This window comes from Diadema antillarum, unplaced genomic scaffold, assembly GCF_040938485.1.
Source record: "Diadema antillarum isolate AM-2024a unplaced genomic scaffold, OU_Dant_1.0 scf00000100, whole genome shotgun sequence".
In the NCBI taxonomy this organism is placed as follows: domain Eukaryota; kingdom Metazoa; phylum Echinodermata; class Echinoidea; order Diadematoida; family Diadematidae; genus Diadema; species Diadema antillarum.
Genome location: NW_027270989.1, coordinates 1,450,504 through 1,468,247, shown reverse-complemented (window position 1 = coordinate 1,468,247; position 17,744 = coordinate 1,450,504). Strand labels below are relative to the sequence as shown.

General features: G+C 40.6%; 1 protein-coding gene across 1 annotated transcript in view; it reads left to right on the top strand.

Moving 5' to 3' along the window:
• LOC139718848 (exportin-6-like) overlaps positions 1-17,744 on the top strand; it is a 50,739-nt gene that overhangs the window by 14,412 nt on the left and 18,583 nt on the right. Inside the window, exons 5-14 of the mRNA XM_071630313.1 lie at positions 1,933-2,092; positions 2,784-2,918; positions 3,658-4,114; positions 4,674-4,800; positions 9,053-9,165; positions 10,006-10,114; positions 10,782-10,874; positions 13,075-13,144; positions 16,226-16,385; positions 17,346-17,438. Coding sequence (XP_071486414.1) covers positions 1,933-2,092; positions 2,784-2,918; positions 3,658-4,114; positions 4,674-4,800; positions 9,053-9,165; positions 10,006-10,114; positions 10,782-10,874; positions 13,075-13,144; positions 16,226-16,385; positions 17,346-17,438 — 1,517 coding nt within the window. The remainder of the gene's footprint in view (positions 1-1,932; positions 2,093-2,783; positions 2,919-3,657; positions 4,115-4,673; positions 4,801-9,052; positions 9,166-10,005; positions 10,115-10,781; positions 10,875-13,074; positions 13,145-16,225; positions 16,386-17,345; positions 17,439-17,744) is intronic.

The following is a 17,744-nucleotide window of genomic DNA, read 5'->3' as shown; positions in this document are numbered from 1 at the left end:
GACGTTGATGCACGCTTACTGTCAGCTCTTGGCCCTGAATAGCCTAGATGACGATAGATTGATTAAGTCCTGTTAATAGTAATATGGTAATACATGAACTGCAAAAAAGGGTGGCTTTACACAAGTGTATACCAAGAAATATAAACCTTTTATTAAGAACGAAGCTTGGTGCTTTCCGGCTCTTGGAAATAAGATGAAAATCAACTGGTACGGTATATATATCAACAAATAAGTGCGCTAGGTATACAAGGTGATAATCATGTCACTGCAAAAAATAAACTACTTCAACGTGGTGGCAGAGATAATTATGAACATAGGATTTAATGGTTATGTAGCACCTGAGACGGGGGGAAGGATGATGAACAGAGCAACCGATCATCAGTCCTTCAGTCCACTCTTGTGATGCTCACAACATGACGGTGTCCCTGGGTCATACGCATGGACAGACAACAGATGCGTCACTGTAGGATGAGGTGGCGGGACTCCGAATTGATACAAGACCCGATGAGCGACGAACGATGCCGACTGATGCTGAATAATGACGAATGGTGAATGGCGCGTGATGAGTGACGTATGACATATGCTGAGTGACACGTAGCGAGTGCTGCGCGCTGAATAGCACGTCATGAGCGATGCCTGCTGAATGTCACGCTATGAGCAATGCGGGCTGAATATTACGTCATGAGCCCAGCTCGTCCACTTCTTGAAGGGATGCATCAAGCTGGGGGAAAATGGGGCTTCTTCTGGCCTGTGCTGCCAAAAGTCGCACTGAATATGGGGTTTCTCCTGACCTGTGCCGCCAGAAGTTACGCTGAATGCGATGCCGTGGTTATGCCTGCCATGCAAAACCAACCTCCAAGTTTGGGCATGTGCCTCAACCTCGGTGCCTCCAAATTCCCTGTCACCACTCACACATACATAGGAGCCTATTGCAGCTTCTCAGCTTCACATCCTTCTGGGTGGAGCTCCTGGGTGTCGCCTGTTCACTCTCACATTTTCTCTCTCATATCAGGGCACTCTCATACTCACTTGCGTACTCAAACACAAAAGATTTTGCATCCGAAACAATTCAGCACATCTGTGTGAAGTATGCGAAAACCCTGGGCTGTATGTTTTTGGCTTGCTGGGCAAGACTGGTAACCTATCATATTCCTTGTAGTGGTCCCAATCTAATGGATTCTAATTAGATTTAGATGTGAGTGTCATCCTGATGATAGGAGAAAAGAAAAGGGGGTTAAAACTGGTCATATTGTGACACTTACCATCCCAGAAGAGAGATTTACAAATCCATATCCCATATAAGCCATCACTGACTCTTGATTTGTAATTCTTTTTTTTTTCCCATTACACTTCATCACATCTTCAGGTGCATGTATGTACAACCTAAATGTGTTGTTTACCTAATGTAGAAGTCAATACAAAGCTTGATAATAGATATTTTCTATTAAAACACATGGAACATTTGTATGTAATGTAGCTTATATAAACAGAAATTGTTCACATGCTCAACATGATTTCATTAAAAAAAGAGAAAGCAATGTGCATTTGATTGCAGGGTAAGTGCTGCATAGAATGCATGTATTTCAATCATTTATTGTCCATATCATGGATATTTGTTTTGTTCACATGCTTTTTATAAAAAAGAAGAAGATATACAATACATTTCATAAACAACGTTTAAATTACATATAAGACGTAAAAAAAATCTTTTTGCCAACATTTTAAACACGACATCAATATTCAAACATTCAACCTATTAATATATCTTTGCATAATTAATATTTACTGTGAATACAACATGACTAATATGGGTGATTTATTTCCGTGTCTTGAAGATTTTCTGTCATATCAACTCTTTATGAAATGGAACCCTGAATTGACGAATGTAGACTGTATTTTATTGACATCGACTGCTTTTGATCTGTCACACAGCTGATACAGCAGCCTCAGACGTGTAGTCTAGGTCTCATCATGTTGCAGACCACTTCAGAGGAGCTGGCCTCCCCTCGGGAGGATCTCAGCGCTGCTAGGAAGGAGGAGGTCCAGAAACTCCTCTTAGATCAAGTCCCCACAATCTTCAGTCTCATCACACGTAAGTCGATTCTTCAATGGCTCCCTTTTAAACTTGTTAGTTTGTTATGTAGTATGTAAATCAACGTTTTCTTTTCTAGTATTAACTCATTCCTTATAAGTATTATTTGTTCCATTTTAATATCAACTTGTTCCTATAAGTATCAACTTGTTCCTTAAGTTTAAGGGGTTTCTTGAATATTGAGATTAACTTGTTCCTCAGTGAAATCTTTGAAGTTTTCTTTGGTGGTAGAACAAAGGGGCCACATACATACGCAAGAAAGAATACATGGTGCACCATTAAGCCTTCTACCACCCATTTGTTTTATCAGTATTAACTTGTTCCTAAAAGTATTGACTTGTTCCTTATGCAGTGTGTAAATTATAAAGTTTGTCGACTAAGTCCTAGTAACCACATTGATGTAGTTTGATGCTGTATCTTTTTATTGATAACTTTTTACTATTCATTGCCAGTGCTTCATAAAGTACAGTAATATGTTTTGAGTCCTTTGTTATTCCTATATGACTGTTTTTGTTGCAGAATTTTCAGAACCTAATGGCTTAGTTTGTTATTGATACTTAGATTATCAACATATTGTAGGAAATCAAAGTTTCTGTTTTTCTTTCAGATGAGCAAATTCTTAGCAAATACTTACCAAAATGTTTCATGAAAATTTGCAATTTTATGTGTGTGTTTGACTGTTGTATTTCAGACATACTTGAGACGATACTGGACAAGCATCGGTCATTGGTTACTACGGCAACCCCACCCCCGTCTCCAACGCATGATGACTCCAATGACAGTAGTCCCACCCATATGGCGTATGGGTCATCACCACTGCAGTCAGGTTAATTCAGACATCTGTTCTTATTGTGGTCTTATGGAGTAGATGACCCTAACGGAGAGAACCGACATATAACATGAGCAGTCAATTTCTACTTGAAGCAGTGGATGAAAGATCTCAGATTGTATTTCATTACGAACTATTATGGGATGCAATCATGACATAGCTAGTTAAAGGGCCTGAATTTAATGCTTCTCTTTTGTTTCAAGTATATCATTAAATGAATTATAATGCATATATGAGAATGTAATGATATGGGTAGTGCTTTTCATTTCACCCTTGGGAAGCAGCAATATTTGTTTGAAATAATGACAGGCATCCACTTTTCTTTGTAAACATTATGGTGACTTCGAGGAAGAAATGTCATCATTTAAACTTTCTTATCAGGTTGTATATGGAAATAATATACACACAGTGAGATGATGTCTTGAATTTCCTCTTTGTGAAAAGAAGGTGATTTCTTTTTTATTTAAATTGTTTACTGTCATCAATTTATGATAAAATTCAGTTTTCAGATTGTATTGCTTCCCCCCTAGATAGGGCCTTGAATTAGATCAGTTTTCAATGTCTATGACAAAAAAATTTATGTAGAAATGCCATGGAGGGTATTAAGTAATTTCTGACTTCAGGTATAAATTTGTTACCATGATTTACGAATGGATGCAGTTCCTTTGAAGTTCAAGCAGTTACAAAACAGTTGAGTGCAATTCTGGTTGCATTGTTTTGTGTCTTGACTTCTCAGGTAGCCACATCATCCGGAGCATGTTCAAGGCATCACCGCCAAACAAGCACAACGTCCAGCCGCTCCCGCCCCTTGACCAGGAGAGTGAGCACCTGAGCACCCTGTGTTTGGGTTGCCTCCTCCACTTCTTCTCCTGGATGCCCCTCTCCGGCAACATCACCCCGTCCCTCATCACCGTCATCTTCCACTTTGCCAACTTCGGCTGCGACATCCAGTCGGTCAGCCGCGGCACGTCGCCGGGCCGCGCCAACGACAGCTTCAGCTCGAGCGGGAGCTCGTCGCTGGGCGTCCTCGCCATGTCGTGCATCAACGAGATCATGGCCAAGAACTGCGTGCCCGCGGACTTTGAGGACTATCTGCTACGCATGTTTCAGCAGACGTTCCAGCTGCTGCAGAAGCTCACCAAAGACAATACGAATCAGTCCGTAGGAAATAGACTCGAGGAGCTAGACGAGAGGTAACAACAGATGAAGATCGCAGCGTCACGCATGGATTTGCCTCTCTCAGAAAGCATGTCTTGTAAAGGCGTATGCCATCAATTTCTTAAAGGATGATGTGTTCCTATCGCCTTCAGTATTCAAACAGATTCAATGAGTTGGAATGGTTTAATATAGACTGCGACGACAAGCATTATTGTTATTATTGAGTGGTTTCTGCTATTCTTGTTCTTTTTGTGTATTCTAAACTATTTTCATATAAATCTTACCTCTGTTTCCGGCTTTCCTTCCAAATATCTTTCTCTGTAGGAATAATTCTCTCTAAGTTATTGAATGCCTCCTTCATGACTTATGGAAATATACGTTTTTACTGGATTTGCATAAACAGAGAATTCCTTTTCCAGCGCCACAAAGTATGGTAGTGTACCATGTTTGCATTTGTTTTGGTCTCTTTCAGCGAGGAAGACAGAATTACTGATGTTTAGTTTTTGTATCTTTTCACAAACCAGTTATAGTTTTTGTCAAGTTTTCCATGATTTATCTCTCAATGCCTCTGTTTACATTCTTCCTTCTTCCCAGTTATGTAGAGAAATTCACAGAGTTTTTAGGTCTATTCGTCAGTGTCCACTTGAGACGGTTTGAAAGCAACTCACATTTTCCAGTCCTAGAATTCTTAGCCCTCCTTTTCAAGTACACTTTCAAACAGGTAAGACCATGCATTATTGTTCTTATATTATTTATGCAGGCATGCCATTGTATAATTGAATGAAAATCATTTGTTACTTAAGTGAAGTTTGATAGGACAGATTATCACAAAACTGTATGCAAAAAGTATTAAAAAAAAGCCCTCATTTTTGTGAGTGATTGAAATGAATTTTGCTTACCAAACAATGACATGAATAACAAACATGAAATAGTCAAAAGTTAAAGAACATTACTTATGGTTAAAAAAGAACCAGCAATAGCAAGCAGGCTAGTCGAGGCCAGTCCTTTCAACAATACAAAGAATATTACGTATTTGCAATATTTACAGAAGTAATGTTATATATCGTCGCTGGGGTGACAAGACCTTGTATCTGCAATTTTGGTGAAAATGACTTTTTTGGATTAATGGTCAAATAATGGGTTAAGTGATGTCCTGTCCAAATCCCAACTGTCTTACTCCAAAAAAGAAGCCACCACGGCATGTCAAAGGAAAGGCTATCCCATTCGCCACAGTGCTTTGGCCGCCATGTTTTTTGGCTCTCCTGAACATTTGACATTTTGTAGATACGAGGTCTGCCTCAGCGATGACATACATATTTACGGGTTTTTCTTGGGAATCATATTATTCAAAATATGTGTATTTTCATAATGACTTGCAAAAAGCATTACATGAATTTATATTACTCAGGGATGCCAGTTTTCCGGCAATAGCCGGAATTCCGGCTTTTTCATATTTTGGTGTCCAATTTCCGGCTTCGTGATATTATTTCCGTCTGTGTGGGAAAGCCGGAAAACACAAGAAAGAAACAAAGAAAGGAAAATGAAAAAAAATGATCATCTAAACTTACGGGACATTCACTTTCACGATTTCCGTAGTATGTTTCGCATATACTTGGGCATGAGAATATCACAAAACGACTGTCATGCAAAACTAGTGCGATGTTGCTGCTGCTAGCTGGGACATGCAACACGTGCGATGATAGCGATCGAACAGTGTGTGGCGTTTCTATGCAATGTCGATGTACTATGTGCAGTCGCGGTGCATGAATCATACTGCGCTCTCGCTATAGCTACAGTGCTGAGACGGTGTGGTGAGTCGATTGAGTCAGCTGAACGAAGCAAAACTACGGATTTTACGGCACTAGGACTTCTTTATTTTTGCTACAAATTCCTTTTTTTTTTTCTAGAATACGACCACATTATTGTCTGGAAAGCGTTATACCAGCACGTGCGATCGCGATCGAACAACGTGTGGTGTTTCTAGGCGATGTACTACATGTATATGTGCGGTGCATGGATCATGCTGCGCTCTCGCTATAGCTACAGCGCTAAGAGAGCATGGCGAGTCGATCGAGTCAGCTGAACGAAGCAAAACTACGGAGTTTACGGCACTAGGACTTCTTTATTTTTGCTACGAATTCATTTCTCTGGATTAGATTTGAGGGAAGAAGAGCTCTCAGAAATGCTCAGATTGCACCAGAGAGCATCTAAGAACCCAAGAGCTTCCAGGGCCCTTGAGCGGGCCCTGGACCCCGGCCGAAGGGACTTCGCGCTTCGCGCACATCAATTTCGTTCACAAAAAAAATTTCCGGCCCAAGAGCAATTTGCCACTGGCATCCCTCATTACTGTAAAAGTGGGGATTTTCTCGTGACTATGTTTTCTTGCGCTCAGGCGGGTAAGAAGAGTTTTGCATGTTTTTAATTCTGCGGAAACAAGACATCAACTATTGGAACATATGGCAAACAAAAACATTCACGTGCTATATTTTTGTCCCCGCCGAACGAGTTCGAGCAGAGGACTATGAAACGGGCTCCGTACGTGTGTGTGTCCGTCCGTCCGTCCGTCCGTGTGTCCGTCCGTCCGTGTGTCCGTCCGTGTGTCCGTGTGTGCGTCCGTGTGTGATCAAAATCTTCAATTTGCTACTTCTCTGTCATTTATGAGCCAATTTTGATTCTGTTTGCTTTATATGATAGCACTACATGGGAGCTTTGAAACTTCTACACAGAATTTCAGTCGTGACCTTTGACCTTGACCTTTGACCTATATTGTACATTTTGCTACAAAATGCTACTCCTTCGCCATTTCTAACCCGATTTCGATTCCGTTTGCTTTATGTGATGGCACTAGGTGAGGGCTTCAAAACTTTTACACAGAATTTTGACCTTTGACTTCTTTGACCTTTGACCTTGATTTTTTGACCTATATTGTACAATTTGCTACAAAATGCTACTCCTTCGCCATTTCTAACCCGATTTCGATTCCGTTTGCTTTATGTGATGGCACTAGGTGAGGGCTTCAAAACTTCTACACAGAATTTTGACCTTTGACTTCTTTGACCTTTGACCTTAATTTTTTGACCTATATTGTACATTTTGCTACAAAATGCTACTCCTTCGCCATTTCTAACCCGATTTCGATTCAGTTTGCTTTATGTGATGGCACTAGGTGAGGGCTTCAAAACTTTTACACAGAATTTTGACCTTTGACTTCTTTGACCTGTGACCTTAATTTTTTGACCTATATTGTACATTTTGCTACAAAATGCTACTCCTTCGCCATTTCTAACCCGATTTCGATTCCGTTTGCTTTATGTGATGGCACTAGGTGAGGGCTTCAACACTTCTACACAGAATTTTGACCTTTGACTTCTTTGACCTTTGACCTTGATTTTTTGACCTGTATTGTACATTTTGCTACAAAATGCTACTCCTTCGCCATTTCTAACCCGATTTCGATTCCGTTTGCTTTATGTGATGGCACTAGGTGAGGGCTTCAAAACTTCTACACAGAATTTTGACCTTTGACTTCTTTGACCTGTGACCTTGATTTTTTGACCTATATTGTACATTTTGCTACAAAATGCTACTCCTTCGCCATTTCTAACCCGATTTCGATTCCGTTTGCTTTATGTGATGGCACTAGGTGAGGGCTTCAAAACTTCTACACAGAATTTTGACCTTTGACTTCTTTGACCTTTGACCTTGATTTTTTGACCTATATTGTACATTTTGCTACAAAATGCTACTCCTTCGCCATTTCTAACCCGATTTCGATTCCGTTTGCTTTATGTGATGGCACTAGGTGAGGGCTTCAAAACTTCTACACAGAATTTTGACCTTTGACTTCTTTGACCTTTGACCTTGATTTTTTGACCTATATTGTACATTTTGCTACAAAATGCTACTCCTTCGCCATTTCTAACCCGATTTCGATTCCGTTTGCTTTATGTGATGGCACTAGGTGAGGGCTTCAAAACTTCTACACAGAATTTTGACCTTTGACTTCTTTGACCTGTGACCTTGATTTTTTAACCTATATTGTACATTTTGCTACAAAATGCTACTCCTTCGCCATTTCTAACCCGATTTCGATTCCGTTTGCTTTATGTGATGGCACTAGGTGAGGGCTTCAACACTTCTACACAGAATTTTGACCTTTGACTTCTTTGACCTTTGACCTTGATTTTTTGACCTGTATTGTACATTTTGCTACAAAATGCTACTCCTTCGCCATTTCTAACCCGATTTCGATTCCGTTTGCTTTATGTGATGGCACTAGGTGAGGGCTTCAAAACTTCTACACAGAATTTTGACCTTTGACTTCTTTGACCTTTGACCTTGATTTTTGACCTATATTGTACATTGGCTACAAAATGCTACTCCTTCGCCATTTCTAACCCGATTTCGATTCCGTTTGCTTTATGTGATGGCACTAGGTGAGGGCTTCAAAACTTCTACACAGAATGTTGACCTTTGACTTCTTTGACCTTTGACCTTGATCTTTTGACCTATATAGTACATTTTGATACTAAATGCTACTTCCGGCGGGGACATATTTTACGCACCGCGTAATTTCTACTTTTCCTTGTTGCACTAGTTTCTGGTTGCGCGAAATGCAAGAAAATTTCAACACCGCGAAAATGTCCACTTTTACAGTATTTAGATCTTGTGGAAAACCTGTCCAAATTAAACTACCCGCATATGAGAGGGATTGTCTACCAATATCAAATTTGATTTTTGCTGGTTTATAATTCATATTTTCTTTCAGTCTTGCATCATAACTGTGCTCAAGTAATGGAATCTAAGAGGATAAAGTGTATGTTAATCTGTTGAAGACTAGTTCCAAATACGCTCAGGCAGGTGTCTATGACAAATACGTGTTATAGCAAAATCACATCGTCCTTGGCGGGTTAACACAAGGGTGAACATATGTTCCAGTGATCTGACTGTTCTTCACCACTCTTGTCCAACAGCCAGAGAATGAAGGGTACTTCTCCTGCCTAGACATCTGGACGATATTCCTGGACTATCTCATCGACAAGACCAACTCATCGAGAAATCCAGACATGAACCACTTTGTCGACAGGTTTGCAGATAGCATTCGTGTTCTGTATAAATAGTTCATTAGTTGAAAATACTTAACCACCAGTAACGTGTTTGCGGTTACTGCTTCCCATGCTTACAACACAAGCTAAGCGCACACAGTGCAAGCGGTCACTGTGTGTGCTGTATACGGCATAGGTTATGTGTAGGCCCATGCACAGCGGCCACACCATGTTGAGCAGCAGTCGATTCGAAGGGTTTTGAACAACGCTGTGTTTTGGAAGGCAGATGTGAGATCTGTGCAAGACAAGAAAACAGGATTTTTTTTTTTTGATTAATTCATAAAATCGGTGAGGTAAACATAGATTAGGGATGAATTAGGCTTGGACATTCCACTAGAGTTGATTCAGTGAGGATAAAATGCCCTCTTAAGGCCACCTGATCTTTGGGTTGATTTCTGCGCAAACACTAACGTGCACGCACGCCATGCAAGATACTGTATTTCGCAGCAAAGATGGTTTAGAGCGGAGCTTCGGGCGCACTGTTATCTTTGTTTTGCAGTTTGCCGCTGGGCTGTCAGTCGTACTTCATTCAACGACTGACGTCATCCAAAAGGGAGCCGAAATTGTAGCTGTTTCTCGGTTAGGAAAGCAAAAAGAATACAGCTTTTTGGTTGCATCTGATTAAGCCTTCAGGTATCTAATATGCCGTATTGACATTGTTCATGCTCTTAGCTTTCTATTGATGTATGATTTGCCGTATTTCAGAAATTTCAACAGGGAGTCGATTTAAGGTATATGCAGATAATTTGTCCCTTTTTTCCCCCAGTGTTCCTTACCCTGTTTAACATTATAGTTGCTATGTCCTCTACACCCACCTATAGATACAAAGATGCGTTGCTATCGGTGATGACGGAAATCCTGCGCAAGATGCAGTTCAGATTCAACCAGGTTCAGCTGGAGGAACTGGATGATGACATGTTGGATGACGATGTGAGTAATGGGATGAGGCAATTTTTCAGGAGCAAAGTGATTGGTGCTGTAGAAGCCATTTTGTCTTGGTCTACCTGAGGCTTTGTGAAGCTTAGGAGGCTAGATTTTGGCATGCTTTCCCACAAACTGTTTCTGTTTGATAGGAACATTTTTGTATTTTACAGTAAAGCCTCATTCAATTCCACATTCATATTGTGAAGATTTGCTCACAGTAATACCTGGTAGAAAATGTCTATTTTAAGATTTTGACCCCTACAAGATTCTGTCGGTTGGACTTCAAGAGTGGCAGCTATAAGCACAGTCTGTTTCCCCCAAACAGTGGAAGAGAATGTAGCCAAGTAATTTATAGTGAAATACTAGTTCCCTCACCTCCATTTCTCATTATGTTGGCATGATTGTCCAGACAGGAAGACATAAACAGTGTAATTACCAATATGTTTTCACTAATCTGAAACCTCCCAACACAGTTTGTGACCGACCACCACAAGGAATCAGTACTCAGAAAGTAATTTTCTTTTCTCTCTCTTGTCCCCCCCCCCCCCCCCCATGTCTGTCTGTGTGCCTATCATACACTCAGTTTTCACTCAGGCATCAGTTTTGTACATTACATTAACTACATGTACCACTGATTTTTTTCTTTTGTTGTGTTTTGTTTTTCGTCACACAGTCCGAGACAGAATGGCAGAGCTACCTGAGGCAGTGTCTTGAGGTGGTCGCCAAGATTGCAGAACTGTTGCCAACGGAAGCATTCAGTTTACTGGTAAATCCTTTTGATAATTGACATGATCAGTAAAATGGGATGATACTGACTGCCCATTGGAATTTTCAATGAATACCTCACATCAAGAGGCACGAGATAAAATGAGATGAGTTTTTTTCCTTCTTAAAGACCCCATAGCATGGGATATCGTGGAGTGGGAAGGCTAGCTCGGCTTGGATGTATTCAAGAATCCCCGTAGTGAATCATGCACATCTTTACGACTGATCGCTATGTAAAGCACACACACAGCCACAGAATCTCAACTGGAGTCAATAGTAACTGATGAGTTTGTGCTTCTATGCACATATTGGCTGTCCGGTGCTATTCCTGGTTTTCAAATGTACTCTGGCAGGCAGGACTACCCATGAATACCGACGCTTCGGGGTCTTTAAAACAAGCTTCTTGTAGACTACCAGTGATGAGATTACATTTCATTCTTATAGACTGATTCGGGTTCGTTGAGGGCAGCAGACAATTTGTGGCACTGGGAGCAGCCATGAGCTCATTTTGCGGTGTCTTAGCCGACCCCCCCCCCCCCTCCTCTCCCCCACCCCACGGGCAACATGTTTATCGTGCACTTGTAACAAAGGTTCGCGCACTAAGCAAGTGTTCGCGCACTCAGTACGAGACGCCCATTGGCCAAAGCAACCATGCATCAGTTTTTCATTCCGTGCGCGTGCTAATGTAGGGAGAGGGGTGGGGGAGAGGGAGGGGGGGTCGGCTAAGTCACCGCAGTAATGGCGCTGCCCATGCCAAAAATACACATAGCGTGTCACAGAATCGGTCTATAGCAGATGAAACATGAGAGAGAAGAACAGCCACAGCAGAAGACTGATGGTCAGAAGGAGGAATCAGATCATAGGTGGAATAAGTTGATGCAGAATGGATGCTGGGAGACCATATGTGGAAGAAAGGCTGTAGATAACAGAGAGAAATGGGATTTGGCAGGCACTTTAGTTTTGTTTTGTTTGTTTGTTTGTTTTTTTTTGGGGGGGGGGGGGCAAGAGCGGTTCTCCAAAGTTGCATGAATTGATGATGAAGGACTTGTGTATTAAGCTGGTGGTGAGAAGATTGCAGAAAATGATGATTGTGCTGTCTGTAAGCATTTACATCTCTTTAACATCATCTTGTTTGAAAATTCCCTTTCAGTTGCCCAGTCGCACTTAAATCTCTATTTTTCAGATGCTTTAAATCTGTGAAACAAATTTTGTGTCGAATTCAGCCATTGCTCACAATGCACTGAAACTCGTAAGTCTGCCAGATTAGGTTTAAGGACACCAAGTGAGCACAGTGTGTAGAAAAGAAATTAGTTTGCAGTAGCTGCGACTTAATGGGCTTCTTCCCCTCACACAGAATTATTGAGAGGAAATTGTATTTTGGTTATGGCTGCTCTGAAATGCTGCACTTTTGTAAACACTTATCATTTCCAGTAATCTTTTTTTTTTTTTTTTAATCATTCTGAAAGTGAGAATTCTTGGATAGTAACAGTCTAAGTAGAGTATAGGTTCTTAAGACCTAGACTATCCATGTGTATTATTTGAGGCGATTTCAAGATCAAAGAGTTTGTGAGATTAGAGGTTATGCAATGAAGGAGTTGATGAGATTTGCACAGTCCAGAGTACAATGCTTAGTCAAAGATTAGATCACTAAATCTTAATTAGCACCTAACTGTAGCTCAGGCCTCCATCAAGTCTGCCTAATCCTTACATCAATTGTCAATGGATCAAAGACAGGATTAGGAAACCATACGTTTGCTTTGCAGTGCATTCTTACAGTACAGTCAAAGAAAACACTTGCAAAGCATTCACATATATTTGTGCCAAAAGTTGAACTCGCTGAGGGAGCAGTTGTGCAAAAAGTGACACTTGGCAAGCAAGGTGTAAAACAGTTCATGCGTGTGAAGGTTATAAGGTATCCCCCAACAAAATAGCTTTAGAATTTCATTGCGATTACACTAAAATGTACAGGAAAATACACTTAACCCGTTGAAGACTAGTCCCGAGTATTATACTCGGGCAGGTGTCACTGGGTAATGCGTGTTATAGCAAAGTCAGCTCATCCTGAACAGGTTAATAATTACATTTGAATTACACTACAGTTACACTGGACAGACATTAAATTTGCATTCAATTGTATTGAAGTATAATACATACAAAGTACATTGACATTACATTGAGGTATTTGTTTTCTCTCTCCCCAGTACCCACCATTCCAAGAGTACCTTGACATCTACCTGGGTCTCAGCCAGTATGTCATCAATATTCCAGAAGGTGAGCTCCTATAAGTTTACTTATCCAAATGTGATTCTTTGTATTTGTCTTTTTTATTTTAATAATTTGTGATACAGGAGCTAAAACTGATGCTAACAAGGGTATTATAGTTAAGCATTTTCTGTACAGAAAACTTACACCAAAGTAATGTTTGTTTGTTTGATTTTTTGGAAGTACAGTGTAATAGTAACTGTGAAGATCTTGCAAAGAAGATCCAAATCATCATATTGAAAGATGTAATTGGACCCAGATAAGTCCTCTAAAGTACTATCAGTTTATCCTATAGAATGGTCCCTCGCTGTTTTTCAAATGATAGCTTTCACCATTACATGACAAGACTCTCATGCATTTAATATTGATGTGAAAAAGATTTAGTATTACAATGCAGTGGAATAGCAGCAGAATTCATGCAACATTTCAAAGATTCTTGTTATCCGATGAAGCGATATCTCACAATGTGGCATCCACTATGAAGTATCATTGCGTGCTGTTGCTGTTGAGTATGCCAGTTTTGTCATATTGTCAAGTAGTTTTGGATATTGTACTTTATATTCCACATACTAAGAATCTTGCGATAGGATTGGTCCAGAGCTGATCACGTGATGAAGCGTAGTTTTGCCCATCACATCACCTGAGAAGAACTAGGTCACTTGATAGTACACAGTGCAACACACTTTCCCTTCAGTGTCGCGCGGTGTGCGCAGCAAATTCATTGTTTTGTCATCTATAAAGACAGCTGTTTGTTTTGCTGATCTCTGGCAGTCCATACAGTGTTAACGCGAGATGAGTACGCACGAAATAAAAGTGCGTTGCACCGTGGACTATCATTTAACTAAGTCACTTGATAGTACACAGTGCAACGCACTTTCACTTCAGTGATGCGCACTTTCACTTCAGTGCCGCGCGGTGCGCGCAGGTGCGCGCAGCAAATTCATTGTTTTGTCATCTACGCGCACACGTAGCCTATCAGCCTTAGGGATACCCAAAGACAGCTAAAACGGTTTCAGATGTGGAATAAAATGGGAGTTTCTAGGACCCTAGATGTGGAATATAAAGCAAATAATCAACTTTTAGTTTCAGGCAATGAGACAAACTATCACTTCCACAGCGATCTGAATGTGTACGCTATCTTTCCTCAGCTGTGCTTCGGAAAGATAGCTACGTCCAAATCGCCTCGGAAGTGATAGTTTGTCCCATCACCTTCACCAACATTGATTACCGTAAAGTTCCGTATATAAGACGCACTATTTTTTCGTCGGAAAACGTTGAAAATCGGGGGTGCGTCGTATACACGGGTACAGTCGAATCACGGAAAAAAATCCGTCATGTACACCCAATTTTATAAGGCCAACTTGTGGCCATGTATGCCCATCGACGTTTGGAAGGTAAGCAATCACTAAAACTTACGGATAAAAGAGCGATCTTTCAATCTGGACACACACAAAAGCTGCCAATATGAGATAAACTAACATCGGCCTTGTGCAGTAACGATGTATCAATCTGGCCATAGACAACAGCTGTAACAGCACTGCTGTGTGCTACCGATGTCAGTCTACCAAGCTACCAACAGCCAACCTAGTAGCTAGAATACGCGATGTACAGGTATCATTGCTAAATTACCGATACCGTAAAACTTATCAATGTACTAGTATCAATATGGCCATAGACACGGAGTAATACGGAGTAATTTCAGTAGGATCGACACTATGTCACCGTAAATATGAACGATGTGTGAAGCATGCATGCATATCCATGTCGTTCGTTCGCTCTTCATTTCACGAGTGCGAGGCTAGCCAGCTAGGATAGCATAGCTACACTGTGCTGTAGCTAGCCAGCAAGCCTTTGGCAAAGGCGCAGCAGCTGCAGACTGAGAGGCTTTTGCAATGGACTCGCGTGCACACAGCGATCGGATCGAAGCGCGCTTGCCTGTTGCGCGCTGTGTGTGCAAGTCCATTGCTCTCTGTGTGCGTGTGCTGAAATTATAGCGAGCTGCCTTTTGCAAAAGGCTAGCACTGTGCATACAAGCATGGTACAAGAGACACACATGTTACTGCTAACAGTGCATGAGTGTAATTACCGTACGCACCGTACGTCTTGTCGTATGATCCCTCTGCTACACTTGTTGATGTTTTTCTTATTTTTCGTGATGAACCTTCCAGTCTGACATGCGTCAATATGCAAGACACCCTCTGCTATGTATGACAGCAAAGATCGTACTGTATACTCATGAGTACGATATGCATGACACATGTACCACGATTGAAAGGCGAAACAATAGCAAGTGAGTACCGAGACAAGTCTCGCATTTTGCGTCTTCCATATTTTTTGTTGATGTCCGATGAATACCGTTAAAAGAAGATATAAAAGGAAACGAAAAATAGAGCAAATACATGCTGCATTCTAGGGAAATTTTGAGCTGAAATAATATGTATGACACACGCAATATTTGCTTGGACATTTTCGTGTTTTTTTTTTAAAATTTTAGGTCCGAAATTAGGGGTGCGTCTTATACACGGGTGCGTCTTATACACGGAACTTTACGGTATTTGCTTACTGACATCATCCCTTAGCATTTACTGCAATGATAGGCTCATTAGTCAACTAATGGCTTTGCACTATCACTCTCCTCTGACATCACTGCACATACAAATGTACTTTGCAGGGTGCACTTAATCAGTTACAAACACATGCTCAATCCCTGATTTATTGTCAACAATTTCAAGCAATTGCTTCTACGTGCGACTGTACCATAAAAAGCCATTTGCGTGTCATGGAAAATGATTGCCATTTCTGTGCTATGTTCAGCGAGTGACTCGGACCATGCTCATTTATGTCTGAGGTGTTGTATTATAAAACAAGTAATGAAAGGTATTTACTCATGCAGTTGATCAAGATGTTGCACAAGGTGAAAGATGAGAATCTCTCATTCAACTTTCCTTCCCCTCATAGAACGGGATATGTTATCTGTCACCCTCTGCAAAATCTTGTACAACCATACTCATAACCATTCACTAAATATTATCATCTTGTGATGTTTATTTTACTATTATCATATTTTATTTTTGTATCCCCTTGTTGCAGGTCAAAAGCTGAACATCAACCAGGAGAATGAGTGCAGGAGATTACACTGCACATTGAGGGATCTCTGTTCCATGTTCCAGGCACTGGGAAGACTAGCAGAGCACTTCATTGGGGAGAAGTTTAATGAGAGGTTTGACAATGCCCTCTCATTAATAGAAAGGTGAGGCTTTGTGGTGCAGCCTTTTTATAGTAGATTCCAGAGCTCAAATTAATTGACGGCCATGGCCATCGATGCCTCTGGTTGGCCGTGAAGCCCCCCAGAAGATATTATATTCTCAAGGCCATAGATTTAACTGCCCTTTTTCTTTTGGCTGTCATGCCCCTTTTCTCTCGGCCATCATTTCTCCGTCATATGCATATTTAACGGCCAATGAATTTATTCAGACTTAGCTTACATAAACACGGTATCGCTAGTATTAATTGTGATCTATAATCATGGTATATTGCAATTCTGGTACCGAAGTGCCTTACATTGCATGCTACTTGTCGATTTAGAAAAAAAAAATGGCCTTGGTGCCCTTTTGATCAGAATTAGCTGCCTTTAAGCGTGGTCTTAATGCCCTTTTTAATGGCCTTGATGCCCCTTGAAATTTTGGGGCATCCAAGGCCACTTTGCCCTATTAAAGCTGAAAGTGTCCTTTTAAAAATGGTCTTGACCTTCAAAAATCTCATTCAGAGCCTTGAGATTCTGTTTGGCCTACTCTGTGCTTTTTTTTGTTGGAAGATAGTTACAGTCTCTGTAGTGATATGAATTTGGGTTTTGTGCAAATTGTTGTTTTACAGAAAAAAAAAAAGAAAAAAAAAACCCTGAAAGTTTCCAAAGAATTCTGTTTAAATGTAAGTTGAAGATCTTTAAAGTGGAGATTAGAATGAACCTGTGTAAGGGAGAAAGATTTTTTGTTTGTTTGTCATTTATGCTCTGCCTGTCTTAAGTGGCAATACTTGGCTACCATACCGTTAAATATAGCACCTTCTATTGTGGTTAATCTGAGGAAACAAATGCTTTACATGCTGTAGAATGTGTTAGTGTTTTCTGTGTTTTTGCTGTATTTCTGTAAGAACAGTGCCTTGCATTGCTTTTCACTTCATGAATATTTTGCTTTGTCTAATGATGCTGAAGGTTTTGCCAAGCCGCTGTCTTTGGCACCAAGACAAAGTTGTACAGAATGAAGACCGCTGCACCAACAGTACTCAAGCCCGACTTTGTGGAAACGTAAGTGTTACAAATATTTTTGTATGAGGTTGTTCTGTGCAAAGACACAGAAATCACCTATGCTATATGTGATGATACATGATGTATACAGACGAGTCCCAGTCTGTCAGAAAGCAATGTACAAAGATCTTTGTAGTCTCGTTAAAGACCACTTCACCCTGATATGAAGGGCGGATTATATTGTGTGGTCAAACTCATTTCTTCCTAAATGACCCATTAAATTTGCCCTTTTTCTGAATGTAGATTGTCTTTGAAATTATGTGAATGTTGGTCTCAATGAATGAAATACAGGCAACTATGCATAAG